This window comes from Echeneis naucrates, chromosome 14 (genome assembly GCF_900963305.1).
Source record: "Echeneis naucrates chromosome 14, fEcheNa1.1, whole genome shotgun sequence".
Lineage (NCBI taxonomy): Eukaryota > Metazoa > Chordata > Actinopteri > Carangiformes > Echeneidae > Echeneis > Echeneis naucrates.
The window spans coordinates 18,353,717-18,371,695 of record NC_042524.1 but is presented as its reverse complement, the minus strand read 5'-3'; the positions used below and the strand labels follow the sequence as shown (position 1 = coordinate 18,371,695).

The following is a 17,979-nucleotide window of genomic DNA, read 5'->3' as shown; positions in this document are numbered from 1 at the left end:
TGTGTTTTTCTCACTGTGTTTTGGGATAGGCTGCAGCCCACTAGCCATAAGCCTGGGTCAGGTGGACATGTTTCTGATGGATCTTGAATACTGAGTCATTTTTTTGTCAACAGCAACAGAAGAAGCTGAGGCGGGAGGTGACAAAGTGTCAAAGCACCAGAATGTAACACAGCCAGTAATATGTATTGAATGTAGCTTTATAAAAACTGAACCTGGGTCCTGCCTTTACTATACACTCTACAGAGTGTTCACTCAGAGGACAGAGACAAAGCAACGCACTCACAAAAGCCTGTTTGAAGTCTACAAAATGGAGCAAGAGACTTATGAGCTCAGATGGAACCTTTATTAGAGCCAGTAGAACACTTTAGTGCCTCCCTCAGGTGATAACAGCACAACCTGGGAACGTGAGGCAGCTCAGGTGCAAGAACACATTCTGTCCCTGGTCAGCACTTCTGTTTTACACACCCCAGCGGGTACAAGCAAATTCTAATCAGATTGTGCCGAACGTTGCAGGTTGATTAAATGTGATTTTAAAATGTCACTTCTTTCCTATGTGATGCCAGCAGCTTGAAAAGATGCATCCCAAATCTAAATCTAAAGTGTAAAGTGAGTAGCCTTTGCAAAGAAATTCCTTCCTGGACTGACTCATTAATTGAAGATCTCCCCACCTGCCATTGTGAAGTTCCTGCCTGGGCCTCACATGTCCTGCCTGCTAAATTGCTTCCATGCTTTTATATCACAAGACAGGGGTTTGCAGGAGGCCACATTACTCAGCATGACAACTACATCAACTATCTTCCTCCAAAGTCAACAACAAATTAAGCATGGTGACAAAAAAAAAGACACCACACTCTACAGTTAATAACTGCTGTCATGAATATTGTCTAGGCTGAACTGATTTCTTTCCTCTGATCAGCTGGAGAAACATGAAGCTGTCGCCTTTTACACTTGGAAAGGATTCTGTATTTGAACATAGAGGCATGTCTCGATGCAGAAGTGGAGCAATGAGCAACGTATTCTCCTGCAGCTGACAGCTGCTGCTCTTCTTGCTTTCGTTTATTTATTTCCATATTGATTCCCTGCCGTTGAAAGGAAGTGGTTGCTTCCACATATATTTTAGACTGGTCACTTGTCTCAGGCCATTCTTAGATCAGCTTAATAGAAGTCACAGATTTTTAAAGATGAATATTTCCATGGTGACAATCACTGACATTAAATGATAACAAAAAGAAGAAAAAGTGGCTCCTAATCTGTGTCGAACAGTGTTGTGGAGTGAGCAAGGAGAAGTTTGATTTTAGGAGTCACATCGTGACAGCAGTGAGGACAGCCAGGGTCGCATTCTTCTTTCTGAACTGACAGAAGCTCCCACCTCCTGAAGAAGTCACAGCAGTTCATCTCTGCACTGCACTGACACGTTGTGCTTCTGGAAAGTGTTTTGGATGATTACACTCACTCTTGAGTCTTGTTTTTCTCTCAGTGAATGAGGATTTCCAGCTGAAGTGTAGAGAGCACAGCTGTCAGGTGGAGTCACCTGGTCAGCCATGGAAATAGCAAATTAGTCTTTAAGTTGGACAGCTTTGTGTAGTGTGCTCATGGAGACATCACTTGGTTAATTCTGCTGGTTGTCAACTTGTGCCTTTATGAACCTACTCCCTGTTGAAGTCTATGAAACATGAAACTTGAAGTAATTTAATTTTCTCATAACACAGAAAAGTGTACGAGAGATGGGGGAAGCACACACAGTTTGTCGTCCAGTCAGACGTGCTGTGTTAGAACCATGATCATGGCCCGCTGCTCTCTCTCATGCTGTCATCACAGCTCATGTAAAGCCTCCGCTGAGAATTATTATTTTATACGGTCATTTTACAGTATCATTTAAGCAATCCGAAAGAACACTTGTTGACCCATGTTTCAATGGGTCAAAATATAGACTACGAGATACTGTATTCACCCCCTGTCTTAGAGACGCCAGCCCAACTCCTCCCTATCACCACCAGAACCTCCATGATGTCTGGAGACGCTTTCCATCAACCACCAGTGCCTAGTCTGAGGGAACCTCTCCTGTGTCCATGTGGATCCTTGCTTGCTGAAGACACTTTTATTAATTGAAGTCGCACCACTCAAACCACAGAAATGTCACTCCACTCACTCAGACTTATGTGTATAGCACCAAATCATAACAAAGTTTCATCAAGGCACTTAACATATAGAGCAGGTCTTGAACAAACTCTTCATAAAGTCATTTAAAGAGACCCAACTGGCCTGTGAAAGCAGACAAACTCATTTGTATTCCTTTACAATTCTTTATTTATGTCTCCGTGGGTGGTTAGGGTTAGGGTGGGTGTGTGTGTGTACATCTGTGCAAGCTTGCATGCATAAGTATGTTCTTGTACTGTATGCACATGTGAGCCAGTAGAACATTTTTGATTGAATAATTTTGGAACATGAACAGAGAGTGAAGCACAACTCCAATTAAAGCACAAGCACAACATCTAGAGTCTCTGCACAGGCACACAACTCAGTGAGATATGGAAATAAAAACAGGGAGGGGGACTCGGTTGTTTTATGTTAGTTTGAACCTGCTGACAGCTGTATGGGATAACTTTGAGAAACGCATATAAACTGTGTCAATCTTGGAGCTGCATGTGGCTTCATAATGCAGCTGAATGATAGAAAAGAACAGTTTACCTGTACTAAGCTCTACCGCAGATAATCAAGTGTCATTGAAGTAAAAAACTGAAATAGCAAAATTATAGGAAAAATTTAGATACATACACCCACATATTAATACAATTTTTGTAGTTTAGTTCTAAATTATACACAGACTCCCACAAATATACTGTTTAGCCTCCAGATGACCCAACCTCTGCCCTCCACCCTCAGGAGTCCCACTCCCACCCTTCTTTGTCAGTTCATGATGGTACACTTTGATTGACATGCAAGACCAGGCCCACGTCAGAGGAGAGCGCTCCCTCTACGACTTCACGTCCTGCTTCTTCTTCTGGAATTTCCTAAACTGCGACTGGATGGCGACAGCGGCCTTCTCCGTCTCGGGGTCATCCATGTCGATGTCAAAGTCCTGTGGGAGGTTGTTCTTCTTTTCATCTACAGAGGTGAAAGAGGCAGAGTGGTGAGATTCAAAATCGTCTCTGTCAGACTATTTAATGATCACATTTCCAATTACTACTCTGATGTGACAAGTCTACCTTCCTGCACTGGTTGTAAAAAGAGGTAAGATTGTAATGAAAACACTCCACTTTCCACGTACAATGCAACATGATCTGTTGTGGCGTAGTGGTTAGCGCTGTTGCACCACAGCAAGAAGGTTGCATGTTCGGTTCCCGGCCTGGGTCTTGGGTTTCCTCCCATGGTCCAACCGGTGATTCTAAATTGACCGTAGGTGTGAATGTGAGTGTGAGTGGCTGTTTGTCTGTGTGTGTGCCATGCGATGGACGGCGGGCTCTCACCTGATGTGAGCTGGACCCGGAAACGGAAAAAGTGGTTGACGATGTGACAGTGAGTATCAGATGATGGTCTTTATGTCACTCACATTGTATCACATTATTATGGAACTCCCGGTGCGCAACAGCCAGTAAACAGGGAGTGAATAGTCACTAACAATCAGTAAACAATGAATGAAAAGTGAGTAAACAATTAGTTAACAGTGAATGAAGAGTCAGTAATCAGTAAGTGGTTAGTAAACAGCCGGTTAACAATTAATAAACTGTCAAGCTGGCTCTCTGTCACACAGAGCAGGCAGAGGATGAAACTAAAACAAGTCAAGATGTTCTTTTTAGTGAGGTTTGGCTTGACATTGTGTTTATTTAAGCAGCACAGTGCTCGTGCAGTGGTTTGTGAGGGTTTGTGCTGACCTGCAGGGCAAACTGTGTGCTCCAGCAAAAACTGTGACTACTCCAAGCAGCCTACTTACATTTCACTGGAACCTTTGGTTGACCTTGAAGCCCTTCCATGATGCATGCGACAATGAAAACAATTTCATACTTCATGATCACAGCAGCCACACAAAGCTCCCTGTCACTCCTTCGCACACACACGCACGTCTTGCTCTGCATTCACGCCTCCTCCACAGGGTCAATTTCCTTTACGCCACAGAGGGCACTGGACTTTATGAACCAGGAACATCACAGTAAGTCAGGAATGTGTTGTGTTGAGGTACAAATGAATCACATTTGCCCCAATGGATGAGGGGATTGTTTACATAAGAGGTTTGCGAGAGGCTGTGCTTTAATTTGGTTGCTGTGAGTTTTAAGGTGACGTGAGGGAGAGGACAATGACTGATGAAGGCTCAGTCGAGCAACACAAGCTCAAACACATGCAGTGACTGTATAGACTGAACCACAAGCTGTGATGTTGTGTGTCGGTTTTCATACCGACACACTATAAGGTAATCCCAACATGTCATCAAGCTGGTGACTCAAGCTCTGTGTGTCAACGCAATTTGAAGTGTTCTTTGATCAGTTCTCACAATGTTCAAGTTAAATGAATCAAAAAGATCACTCTAGGTTTTGCACAGTGACAAATGCGCAGAAGAGAATATGGTAAATGTGAATTAAATATAAAAATGGGATTATTTTGCTGTGCTCTTTAGAGAACAAGTTGAAGGTCATTAAAAGGCTAAAGTAACTGGAAAGATTGGCTGAGAGTGTGAATGAGTGTGAAAATGCACAGATGTCAAGTGAGTGTAATTCACACCTCCAATCAAGTCAATTAAAATGCCCAAAATCCCGCCCAAACAATTGGGCTGTTTCCCTCCAGACTGAGTCTGAGCTGCAGCACGCTTCATTTTCCCTGCAGTTGGGACGGAAATCCATTTCTGCGAGGGTTTGAACAGTGTTATCAGCAGCCGCAGAGAGGGAGGGCAGGGGACACATGGTTTTCAGGTACGGAGGAGCTGCTTTATGTGCCAGATGATGCTGTTGAGCAGTGAATGGTCTCCGATTAACCTGCTGCAGCCGCTGACTCAGGAGAAGATTGACCAAGCGGAGAGGACTCCTCTGTGTATCGTCTCATACACTTACATGAAACCTGATTCAGACTGCAGAGACGATTTAGAGCGTCAGCCTGAAGTAGCACAACAACAACATCATCATCATCACAACATCAGTGTGATGGCCGCGCCACAGCCCCAAATGAGTATCCCTATATCACACTGCCTGCGCTACAGTCATAATTCACATATTAATTTACAGATAGACACTTCATGCTGCATTTGTCCTGTTCTGTAGCACGCTTTGTCAGTACAAGTGTTTGTCCTGTTTATTTACTTTGTTCTCTTTATGATGCCTTCTGGCTCGGGGTGTGGCACAGGCAATAGAGGAGCCGGTTGGTTGAGCTGTCCTGACTCTGGGGAATAACTATTTGGAAGGGACCAACTGAGGTTGCTCCTGGGGGGACTGAGAGGTCTTTGTCATTTGATGTATTTACTGTGAAATGTGTTTATTGAGTTTTGCATATTTCGCTCTTATGTATTGTATATTTTCTATTTGTGCTTTTCTCAAGTTCAATGTGTTGTTCAGTAGCTGTTCCTGTTGTTTCTATTTGGTCTGATAAAACCTCCTGTGTGTTATATGTAGTGAGGTCAGTTTTGTTCTGTTCCGGTTAGGATGGCATTTGCCTTAGTTTAGTTCTGTTTAGTCGACCTTTAACCCCATATGACCAGCTCAGTGACAACATGACAGGGCTCAGAACCTTTTTTTATATATATTTTTTTATTTTTTTTTTTTTTCGGGGATGTAATGTCATGCCTTTTTCATAAATTGTAAACTTGTTTCTGTCTGCATGGTCCCTCACGCTCAGCCTGCTACATGGATATTCTTGATCAAGTGTCAGGTTTTCTTAAAAGCTTTCTGCTGAAGATAAAAGTCTTTTCATCTGAGTTTCATTAGAACCCAACCTCTCTGTTCAAGTTTATTCTAATTTTGACATGACAGTTGATGACAAATGTGCACCTTATAGCATTTTTCAATTTCAGCAGACCCTGCCGAGTTATTGTGAGCTCATTTGCTCATTGTTTATAACTCAAGGGATTTGAATAACATTATTATACCAACAACACCATGGCCTACTTTGCAAAGTAGGTCCTCTGTAAAATGCTAGAACAGATTTTTTACACTGATAGTTTTTTGCTATTAGCATATGGCTGAAAGCATACCATGTGTAACAAGAGATAATATTCACATTGCTCTGATAGGAAGTAATCAGACATGCACAGAAAAATCCCAGGATCTACCCTTCTGCTCCTTTTACTTTTGTTCCTTTTAACACACTTGAAACACTTGCAATTGAACCAGCAGATCACATTTCCAGTCAGTGCTGGTTTCTGAAATATCATGGACACCTTGTGCTGTGTATTTAGGATTGTACTAATGATCCATTAATTATGAGATATAACAAAGTAAACTGGCTCAGTTACTAAATTCAAGTGCACAGTGGATTTACGATCTTTACAAGCTTCTTGAACTTTACTTTAGATCTTCTTTGACATCTTGTTACTTTAAATCAAATAGTTGTCATCACAATAATTTCAAGTAAAGTAAGTTCACCTGCTTCAGTCTTCCAATAGGACATAATTTTTCTGAACGGTTGTGTATAATGTTTTCTGGAATGGATGGATTTTTCTGTTTTGAGTAGAATACCTTGGACAGCAGATGGTTTGCTGTTTCCAGTTGTTGCTCCAGATACTTGTCTCTGCAAAGACAAAAAAAAACCAAAAAAACATGATCATTCTGTTGCCGAAAATGGAGGAAGAGAAAGCTGAGAAAAGACCAGAGTAAAAACATTTCTTATTTATAATAGTTATTTTTAAATATTTTTTTATTTGCAGCACAAAAGGTTAATTTGTGATCTTTTAAAGGTTCAGAACAAGATCAAGTTTTGAAGCATCATGAGTCATGCACAGGCAGTCCACATGCTGAACAACAGTGTGTGCTGTGTGTCTGATCTATAATCCATGTTTCTGCAGCAGAGACTCTCTCTTTCTGCTCCAGCAGCTCCAGTCTTCTTCTCACACAACACACACTGCTCAACACACCACACAATGCACACTGCACCACATGCCATGCCGCTCACATCTTAAATGCGTTTGCTTGGAGAAACATCATTTTGCATCATGGAGCTTTAAAGCATGGATGGGTTGTATTTCGCAGGAATCTCTCCCTCATAGCTCAGACTGAATTTTTAGTGTCACTGAAAACACCCAGGAAGCACCAACGTATGTGAGTCAGGCAGGAATGAGGAAGAAATAAAAGCAGCTGAGGAAACTTCCTCCTTGTGTCCCATTATGTGCCGTCGTGAAACTTGTTTAGCCATCTGTTTCCACTTATCTGCAGAAGCGCAGTGAGTAAATGCCACCGGGAATGGCAGCACCATGTTGGCTCACAAGCTGCTTGATATTTCTCTGGTGTTCTCTGGGTGCAGTGGGGCGGCAGTAGTGATCGTGCCATACATCACACCTCCACCCACCAGCTCACCAATGAGTAGTCGGTGGCAGGAGGGACAGTGATGTCTGAGCGATCGCCTCAGTGTAGATGAAGGACGCAGTGCAATATTGAGAAATGAAGACAAATGCCCCAATCTTAAATCCATAAGCAGCAGCTTGGCTTCTTTTGTCACTTTTCCATCTTTCACTCTATGCTCTTCCTCTTCCTTTCCGCCTCCGTTACTCCAACCAGCTCTCACGCACTGAAAGGCTTTTGCCACACAAGCAGATATGGGAGAAGCTAATCCAAGCTAAGAAGCCAGACTTCTTCTCCCTGTGATATATTCAGGGGATCCATGAACGACGAAAAAATAATCACCCAGATGACAGAAGTGTGTGATATTTGTGTCTGTTGTGATAAAAGCAACATGAGGAAAATTATTTTATTTCCCAGCTGTGACAGAAACTCAAGTGTAGAAAGGGAGCTTGTTGTTTTTATTCATCAACCCACTTTAGTAGACAAAATATGAACCAAATGTTGCTTGCTTCTGCAGTAGAACAATCTGGTGAGTGTAAATTTAACCGATTGGAAAAGGTATCCTGGATTCAGTGCTTTTCTGCTGCTCTCACTCAGCTGTCAGCACACCTGTAGTCCATCCCAGCTCCAGGCCTTCCAGCGCTCTTCTGCCTGACTTCCCAGTAACTGCTTTGTCTTCTTATTGATCCTGTGCCTCGATACACTGCTTTTAGGTTCACACTACACCTGTCACACAGATTTTGGGGCAGTCAAAGGTCACAGGCAGTTCAGTAGCTATGCAGCTTATTACAGAGATGATAATATCTACCCAGAAAATCCACTGCTGCTCTTCTCTCCTCCTCCTTTACTGTGCCTAACAAACATGGAGGAAAGCAAATAGAAGAAAAGAGCATTTACATAACACTGCACTTGAGGATTTTCACAAGCAGTGAGTGAATTTTAAATCAGATGTTTGTGGTGTCTTGGCTCAAACTTGGCACCCATATGTTCAATCCGTTTGCAGCAGTATCATCACAGGGAGAAGCAGATGAGCAAGTATAGTTCTGCTGTATAAATACACTAAAGGACTTCAGGGATTTTCTCATTTTGAGCTCTGCAAACCTTCTTGAATGATTTGTTTTATGCCCCTATATGACTGGCTGCTTCTGGTGCCTAATCAGTGATATATATATATTTTGGCAATAACACTGACAGTGTCAGCTCTGACATAATCTAGTGATACTTTAAGTCTGCGGTCCTCATTTCTCGACACATTATTAGATACACTATTATTAGATGGATATTCTTTCTCTCATAATTTTTATTCAAAAACAGATTTTTTTACATCTAATGTTGCATTGTCCTCATGTGTAAGAGGGATCCTTTAGATTAGAGACACTGATATGTAATTAAAATTGAAAAGCAAGAATTTATTTAAAAAGGAGATTTTATTTTCTGTTTTTGTAGGTGTCTTATTAATAGCGAATAAAGCAGTGGAGCTTCTCTCACCACAGACTGATAGATCACTGTTAGCTCAGATGTGATTATTTCATCAGAAAGCAAAACATTTTGAGATGGTATGATTTACTTACTGATGCATATATTCATGTCACAGCCAAAGGTGATATTTAATGTCATATTCAGCAGTATTTACTACAGTATTTCATTGTCATTTCAAGGTGTGTTGTGAGGACATAATAAGCACTGACACATGAGGGTGTACCATTAGACACCACCGTGTCCGATGTTGTGATTTGTGCTAACGACCATTCTCAGAGCACTGCGATGCTGGTCAGTAACAATTTATCACTGATTGCAACAAATACAGTCGAGTTCTCTATAAAACCCTGTTCCGAACTGCCAAAGTGTAAAAACACCTGCTTTTTTAAGTAAATGGAATATAATACCTTGAATGGTTTATTGCATGTTCCACCTGAAACATTCCCATGATGGATTAAGGCACTCAGTACGACCCTTCCAAAGCACATGGTTGTTTGTCCCACCATTAAATAATAGAAGTGATACGGATACGCCCTGACTACACCCCTGTGCCGCATGCTTTAGGCGGTCTAACATCACGTACTGATGGACTGAGGCACACAGACATTAGCTGTCGGAAAAGGGAAAATATTTAGACTCCTCTCAGCCTGTCATTGTCCACTGTTTTAACCTTTCCCTTTCAGCTGTGACCTTGATTTTAACCCATCTCCTTCTCATTTGAAGCATCATGTAAGACCAAAGCAGGAAAGCAAGCTGGGAGCTGGTGTCATGAAGACTGACACTAGCGAAGAAGCAGGTATCAAACTATACTATTAATACATAGTACAATTAGAAAGAGAGCAGTTCACCAGCTTAAGAAATTACACAGAACTAGAAAAGCTATGGGAAAAGATTTCATGAAAGATTTGAGAAACCAGAGCAAACTCATCGGCTGTTAGAGGAAAACTGCTGAAACACCATTAAAGTCTAGAGAAACAGTGTAGCGATTATGAAAACAGAGTTATGGAAGGTGTTTTGATGTGTGGATTGAAAGATGAGATTTGGATAAGCCTCTCAGGCAGGTCGCTCTGCTGAGAACAGACAGCTGGGACAAAATACTTTTAATGTAGGCTGTGGAGCAGCCAGTCAGAATCTGCTGGGCCAACGGGGTTGCACGCTCAGTGACGTGATGACATGTTAGAGTGATGGATGCAATAAAACCACACTAAGCAGCACTGGGTCACTGGGGCCACAACAGAAAGTTTTTCCAGATCGAAAACTTAAGTAAGATGACTGGTAGTGAATCCTCCCAAATCTAACGAATAACACAAAATGGAAGTTTTACTGTAGTTACCAGCTGTGACTTACGCTCAGCTGTGGTTTCCTGATGAAGTGAAACGGAGTCATGTCTCACTCGAATTGTCTCTTTCAGGTCAGTTAAATGATTAGTCACAGATGCCAGTATGTACTGTATGTACAGCAGCACCATATTATACATCACCCCTCATCACTCCAGTTCAGTTGTTGGTTCAGTCTGTTCAATTCAGTACAAAACTAAGCAACATAATCACTGCATGTACGGCTAATAGCTCAGCCTACAATTTACAAAGTGATTCGATTATGATTGTATCTCTGTTATTTAATCAGATTTTAATCAGGAAGTAATTTTATTCAGGGACAATGGTGATTAACTAAATGTTTTTTTTATTCTTAGGACCACAAAAAAGGGAGACCCACATTCATAAATAATACCTTCTAAATAATTTATATTAATTATGATAACAAATTAAATCTCTACGAGGTGTGGATATCAGTAAAATCTGTAGTGTGTGTGTGTGTGTGTGTGTGTGCGCGCGTAAAAATGAATACTTGAGGATAGCGCTATATCCAGAAACCTGGACATAGAGCCCAGCAAAAGCTAAACTCTGCCAAAACAAAAATACTTCTCGTGTTCTGATGATGGCTGTTTGCTGATATGGTATCTACTGAAACTGTCGGAATGTGTTATTGGCAATTGTGACAACAGCATGAATTAATATATCAATTGATATAGCGTTGGAGCCTACATTGTACTGTCTGCATTTGCAATAACGGTGATTATGTTCACTGTAAACTGCAGGCTGATGCGAAAACATCAACTGGGAGGCAGCAGACAGAAGAGCTTCTCAACAGGAGGGTGGATGAGAGGAGCTCATGAGCCTGCCAGGCCTGTAGTGAGCTGAACTGAAGCTAACACAGAGCGGCTGGCTGCTGCCTGAGGGTGCCCTGTGCTCAGCATGTGCAGTGGTCCCATGCTGTCTTACTCCCCTAATCCCTGCTCTCACTTCCATACCCTGAAGGCAGAAGGAGCTTGACGAATGGATATCAGCGATGGTAATTATAATGGTAGTGATGATGTTCTTCTGAATCGTAGGCCACATGGTTCTGTCTGCCATGGCTGGCTGACTACATGCAAAGCTTGGTACACAAAACATATTTTGTGAAGCACGCATCCTGGATCATATTCTGGTGTCACGTAAGTAACACTTGGATATAGAACAGTACAAAGACCCCTTACTTCAGAATGTCAGTATCAGTCCATATAAAGTCCATGAAATGATGAAATGAACCACCAACCAGTCCTCCAACCTATACAACCAACCAGTCCCCCAACCTATACCACCAACCAGTCCTCAACCAGTCCTCAACCTGAATGACCAACCTGTTCTCCAACCTATGCCACCAACCAGTCCTCCAATCTGTACCACCAACCGGTCCTCAACCTGTCCTCCAATCTATACCACCAACCAGTCCTCCAACCTATACAACCAACCAGTCCTCCAACCTATACAACCAACCAGTCCTCCAACTTATACCACCAACCAGTCCTCCAACCTATACCACCAACCAGTCCTTAAATCTATAGCACCAACCAGTCCTCCAACCTGTACTACCAACCCGTCCTCTAAACTCAATTATAAATCATTCCTCTTATATTAATCACCAATTCTAAACTGAACGATGAGCCATGTTTGTGATTTAAAACAAGAACTGTTACACTTGGAAGGAAAACATCCACACAAAATAATTATAAATAGCCTTTTGTAGTTTCCATCAGTGAAGGTCCAAATTGATATAGCAGTATCTAAAGAGCATCACTGTCTCCTCATGCCTTTTGCTCTATGATTGCCTTTGTGAAACACTGGTGCGAAACATTGAAGTGCACATGGAGGGAATTGGTAAAATAAATAAATTACCTTCCCAGTATGTGGCGGGCTATTTTTGGTTCTAATGGCAGCTTGGGCTCCCCAGTGGGGAGTGCACTCAGAAGCCACTGACAATTTAACCAGGAGACAGCGAAACTAGGTCACATACAACTCATCCAGCACATTACAACTCCTCAGCAGGGTCCCCTGCACCAGACTGGCAACAAGGATGACAGCATGGAGGAGTGACACCACTGAGGGGTCAACAAGAAGTGGAAGGGCATGCTGATGATCACAGTGGACCAAACTGTACACTGGTCAAAATGTCTTTTTGATAAAATTGCCCTTTAGAAGCTGCTACTCAGTATGTTTCTTTGATGGTGTAACATTCTGTCGAGGACACTGGGATATTTTCAGAGCAACCAAGTTTAAAATAGATCTTTTGTCAATAAATGATATAAAGGTTTTGTTCTCTTGTTCAAACAAGACTGAGTCAAGACTGGCTTTCAACTGGGAATGTTGAGGGCTGACAAAGCATTGAAATCACGTGCATGTGAAAATTGTTCTTAGAAGATAAAATAAAAAATTACTACAATTGATCAATGCACCGATAATGCATTGGAAGAATGGTTATTTAGACAGAATAAGGAGAAAGCTGGCAGACTTCCTTATTCTGCCTCATGCGGAGATGTTGACTAATTAAAATGAGTCACTGATTCTTCCGTCTTCAGTTTAAATGGAGAATGGTTGATGGGTTAGGGTTAGGGTTAACCCTTATGCCATCTTCTCTATACTTTCTATAGATGTTTGTGTTTTACCAGCCTGATGTGCTTATTAATGTAACACTCAAAATGAAATTCCCCAAAGCTTTACCAAAAATCGCCAGCTGACTGTTGAGCAGTCATTACAGTACTGGGAGGGTAGAGTTTTATTTCCAGTTTACTTCTTTGAGTAAAACTAATGGCTAAGCGTCACTGAGCAGCATAAATTAGACAGTGTGGAATGGCAATGAAAGCAACTGTAAACACACTGAAGGGATTATAAATGGAAATTAGCTGCATATTCACAGTGCTGTTGAGTATCTGCAGAACTAGGACAACGATCACTTCCAATTCATGTTCAAACGCACTGGCTGACTGAAGGGTGAGGTAAACCACCCCAGTCACTCAAACAAAAACACTTGATATCTCTGGCCAAAGACATTTAAAAGTGGAAAGGTATTTTCTTGCCACACTGTGAGGACAGTTTTCACTCTTCTTACTGGTGGAATTTACTCAATATACTCAATTTTAAAATTCTGTGTTTGGATTTATTTTTTTAATCCTTTCAGAAAACTAGAAGAATGTGAAAATGATTCATCTATACTGTAAGACTGGATGTATGTTTACATTACTTGAGTGGTTTATTAACTGATTTTTCAGTATGTAATAGTTTAGACTCAAATCAGGTGGTGACTCTAGTGTGTAAGAGAGATCATATGCAATTCCTGAAAATGATGTGTGACATTTGAAGAGTCTAAGGTTAAACCTATCTGTGAGGTCCTTTGGACAAGATGATAATGCTACTATAGACACTGATCCCGTTTTGGCAGTTTAAACATAATCCGCTCTATTTCTCTTGTGCTGACCATTGACATCCCACTCCTTTCTCGCTGATGTCTGTCATCTTGTCTGTACAAAACCCAGCAGAAGTCCAGATTAACCGGGGGAATGGGTTACAGCGAGTGGAGGCACAGCCAAAGCCTCCTGACAGTTTAGATGGATTACAGATTATTTCAGTGTAATCTGTGTTCATTGTTTAAAGCGGGATTAGGGTCAGACAGCATGCCTTGCAAACAAATCACTGGAGAGTCACAGATTAAAACATGTTTATATTTCAGGTCAATGAGAAAGAAATATAAATAAATGCACTTCCAATGGTGTGTGACCATTTCTTCCGAATTAGCAAGCAGCTTTTTTAATCACCACTTAGTTTATCGCTCATTCACTTTATCAGTGTTAACTCAGCAAAAGGAAAATCCATCTCTGACCGCTTTCCTCCATTTTAGCCTGCTGTCAATTTTTACATTGATCAGCAACTTTTAACACTCTTATCTCACTAACTTAATGAAAAAAAAAAAAAAAACTTTGGTCCACTTTGGATGATGAAACAAAAGGCTTTGCCAAGTAGCCCCTCAAGCCCCCACTCTCACTGTAATTAAAGCACAGGCTAGGTCAACACAACATAAGACCACTTCAGTGATAATGCCTTGATTAGAAGAAATGTTGTCTGTAAAATATTACAACACAGCACATGACAGTCCTTTAAATATTATATTTTCAAGCAGATTTCATTCTGGTGACTAAAGAATTGCCACTTAATTATTCACACACTGCCCTCCCACCAACATCACCATGTAAATGAAGGCCACTCAAATCCTACAAAATTAAATGTCAAGCAGCACTTAAGAACGCAGCATTGCAATTAATCAGCAGGACAATCGCACAGCTATTACGAGAAATTCATATTTCCACTTCTGTCGCTCTCAGTGTCATTCTGTATATTCCGTCGGCTTTTAACAGCTGGAGTCGGTCTACTAAAAGCCTTCATGTGCTGCACAATCTGACACCTACTACTCCTCAGTCTTTCATTCTGATGGGATGGGAAAATTTACAGTGTCAGATGTCTGGACATTAAGGGATAATTTCACTTTATTATAACTCCGTCTTATTACTGTCATTTTGGACATCTTCCTGTTGATGGTGACTACACTGAGCGCCACCAACTGCTGACATCTGGGAATGTGGAGAGCTTTCTATTGTGAAGTCAGGCAGAGAAGGAAACATCCGCCAGGGTTTATTAATCATCTTTTGGCTGAACTTTGACCTGACATTTTGACTGCAGTTGTGCACACAACTTCCTCTGCAATGAGTAGTTATCGGTGGCATTTTCACTGCCTCACTACCAAATAGACCATTGACATAATCTGGTTCAACTGTTCACCAGTCTCGTGGTCTGTGGCTCAGTCGTTCTGCTGTCATGATGTTGTTCTCAGATCTCAGAAATTACAATCATATTCCAAATGGTATACTGTAAGTGATAGCTCAGCTTAGTATAACATCCAAGTGCTGTCAGCCCATATATTATTAAATTTGTTGACAAGAGTTTAAGATGATACTTTTTATACACATGCATCCATTATTCTAAATGAATATTTGTTGTTGTAGCTCTGGGTTTATATGAACACACCGACACACAACTTTTGGGTCAGTCCGAAGACTCTGAGTTTATTAAAGTCCTGCTCAGTCTCAGTGAGAGGCTGGTGTCAGTGATTCCACAGTCCAACTGTACAACACTGATGTCCTCACTGATTGTGAGCACAGGACAGCCCAGATGCTGATTCACCTGAATTCAGAAGTCACTGTCAGGATGAATATTTGTAAGGATGTAGTTCCAGGTGATTGAGTAGAATGATTGTTTTCCTTCGTCTACCTGACTGTATGAAACAGAACAAACTGCTTCTTCCAACATCCATTCATCACCTGTGAGAAGCCATGCTGGTCATAGGACACCGAAGAAATCACTATCTCAGCACCTTTCCACTTTGTGAAAGGGGGGACAGGCATCTGGGTACTATACACAGAGCAGGCTGAAGGCTCTCCACTAAATGCCATGAAGTAAAAGTTTTGTTGAACAACCTGAGGCATAAATAGATGAGGACTAAAGCTACAGATCATCATGTAAGCCAAACAACATAACAGCAGCCACTAATCAGTTAAAATCATTACATTTATACGTCAAAGACAAAAGAACGTGAGGCCTCGAACTGAAACCTCCACTAATGAATTAGATGATTTTGATTATTTGTGTATAACACAGGAAGATGTCAGTAAAAGTTACATTTAGTTTAAATTCAGACAGTTTGGACAGGAGCACATATGGATGAATGATTGAAATATCTATAAAAACAGGGAGTTTAAGATATATTCTAAGTGGCAAAAGCGGTTGAAATTGAACCTACATGTGTCTGAAAACTTGTGATTAAGGTAGGGCAGCCTGGGAATGCTGAACTGTCCATTACTATGGTGACATGCCACACATTTAAGCACCACAGGAGCCTAAAACTGCCTATATTTATGGGCATGAAGAAAAATGAATCGGCTGCAGCAGAGACTCCGTTTTGGCCTCATCTTTTCACATTAATCACAGCACAGCTCCATGATATCTTTTTTTAATTACTGTCTTGTTCTGTCTTCACTTACCTGTCATCATATTATACATTTTTCATGGAGAAATAAGACTGTATAAATGCAGTGGCATTGTTGCTGCAATGGGAATTATCCAGATGAGCACTAAAACTGAATGAGTCTGACGAGAAGAAAAGTGAAGAGGGGCGGCGGAGAGAGGTTGATTTTTATTTAGTTATTCATTCAAAGCAGCAAGCTCTCTGTCTTGGCCGAGCTCTTCATAAGTTCATGAATCTATCTCTGGCATGAGCTGCAAGTGAACCTCCTCAGTTCTCCACTGAGTAATATCTTATTTACTAGAATTGAGCTTCACTTTATAAGCAGAAAGTCAGCATTGTGTGTTACGCAATACAAAAAGACATCACACATCTGCCGTAAAAGATTAATAACAAAAGAAGAGGCGTGCGTGAGGGGTGTGTTCATGGCAGTTTGGATGTTTTGTGATCAAGAGGTGATTTGTCTTTAAGTCCAACAGTCAGCACAGCAATTTGTGGATTTTTCATATTTGGGGATGCTGTGGATACCAGCCACCGCAGGCAACCCCACACATGGAGCCGGACACAGTAAAAGCAGACTTATAGTATATTCTTTACATTTCTAGTCGTCGGCCTCATTGTGCTGGATTAAGTCCTGATGAAGTCTTCCTGGAGCCTGTTTTCCCTGGTGCTTTACTTCTATGGAGTAGCAGCATGCTTTGAATAATTCAGTAGTTTGAGGATGCGCTCTTTGCCACTGAATCTTCTTTCAGAGACAATTCTTGATGGGGTCCCTCCTAATCTCCATTCTGGCATTATCAAGAGACTCATCACTTCTCTCTAGTCCATTTAGATCAGTTTTAAAGGTTCAGTCTCCTCAAGTGATGCGCAGATCAACCATGTGGATCAATACTGCCTCATCCTGCATGTGTTGGTGTTGGACTGAGCTTTAGTTACAAATGTCGAAGTGAAGGCATGTCCACACATATTTAGCAACGAAATGTGTTCAAGCCTATCTACTCTCACAGGTTCTCTCATCCTCCATGAAACATGTCAAGTTTTGAAGATTCTGATGACAAATGTTATCCTCCCTTAGAAAAAAAGTACGTTTACCAGTCAGCTCACGGACGTGTCTATGTATTGTTCTTATAATTATTATTATTGTGACATTTGAAATCAGTTGAATGAAGCGCAGAGATGTTGGGCTGCACAGCCGAATTCATAGTCTCCCAAGTTGGTCAAACATTTCACGTTTAAATAGAAACGTGAAAAACTAATCTCCTGAAAGCTGACAGCGCAAAGAGCTGGGATGAGCTGCAGGGGAAGGAGTCTTACCTCACTCATGGCTCTTTAGTCTGCCTGGTTCCAGGTGTCTGTGCTCCACGGCCGGCTGCTCCACGGTGCGCCGCTCACCCACAGGCTGCTCTTATAGCGCGGACAGCCCCGCTCCTGCTGCGGAGGGGGGCACGTCTTCCTGAAGCCAATCGGCACAGACCCCTCACACCCCCCCCCCCCCAAGTAATCCGCCTGGTGCCCGCAGCGCCCTGCTGATGTTAGCAGGATAATGAAACGCTGGAAAACATTCACAGCACAAAGGGAGCATTGGTGCGGCATCACTTCTGGACGCAAATCGCAAACAGAAGCCAATCCTCTGCCCTGT

General features: G+C 41.7%; 1 protein-coding gene across 1 annotated transcript; it reads right to left on the bottom strand.

The window, feature by feature from the left end:
* Positions 1-2,974: 2,974 nt before the first annotated feature.
* On the bottom strand, positions 2,975-17,727 carry LOC115054679 (calmodulin regulator protein PCP4-like). Its single transcript, XM_029519999.1, has 3 exons — positions 17,655-17,727; positions 6,657-6,708; positions 2,975-3,105 (listed from the first exon to the last, which is right to left on the bottom strand). Exons 1-3 carry the CDS (start codon positions 17,661-17,663, stop codon positions 2,975-2,977), a joined length of 192 nt encoding a protein of 63 aa, XP_029375859.1. The 5' UTR covers positions 17,664-17,727.
* Between the last annotated feature and the right edge of the window lie 252 nt (positions 17,728-17,979).

What these genes read in the sequence shown, in the direction of transcription:
- LOC115054679 (XM_029519999.1), bottom strand. An exon ending in CAAACCATCTGCTGTCCAAG is followed by an intron (nt 3,106 to 6,656) that starts GTATTCTACTCA and finishes TCACCTCTGTAG; the next exon opens with ATGAAAAGAAGAACAACCTC.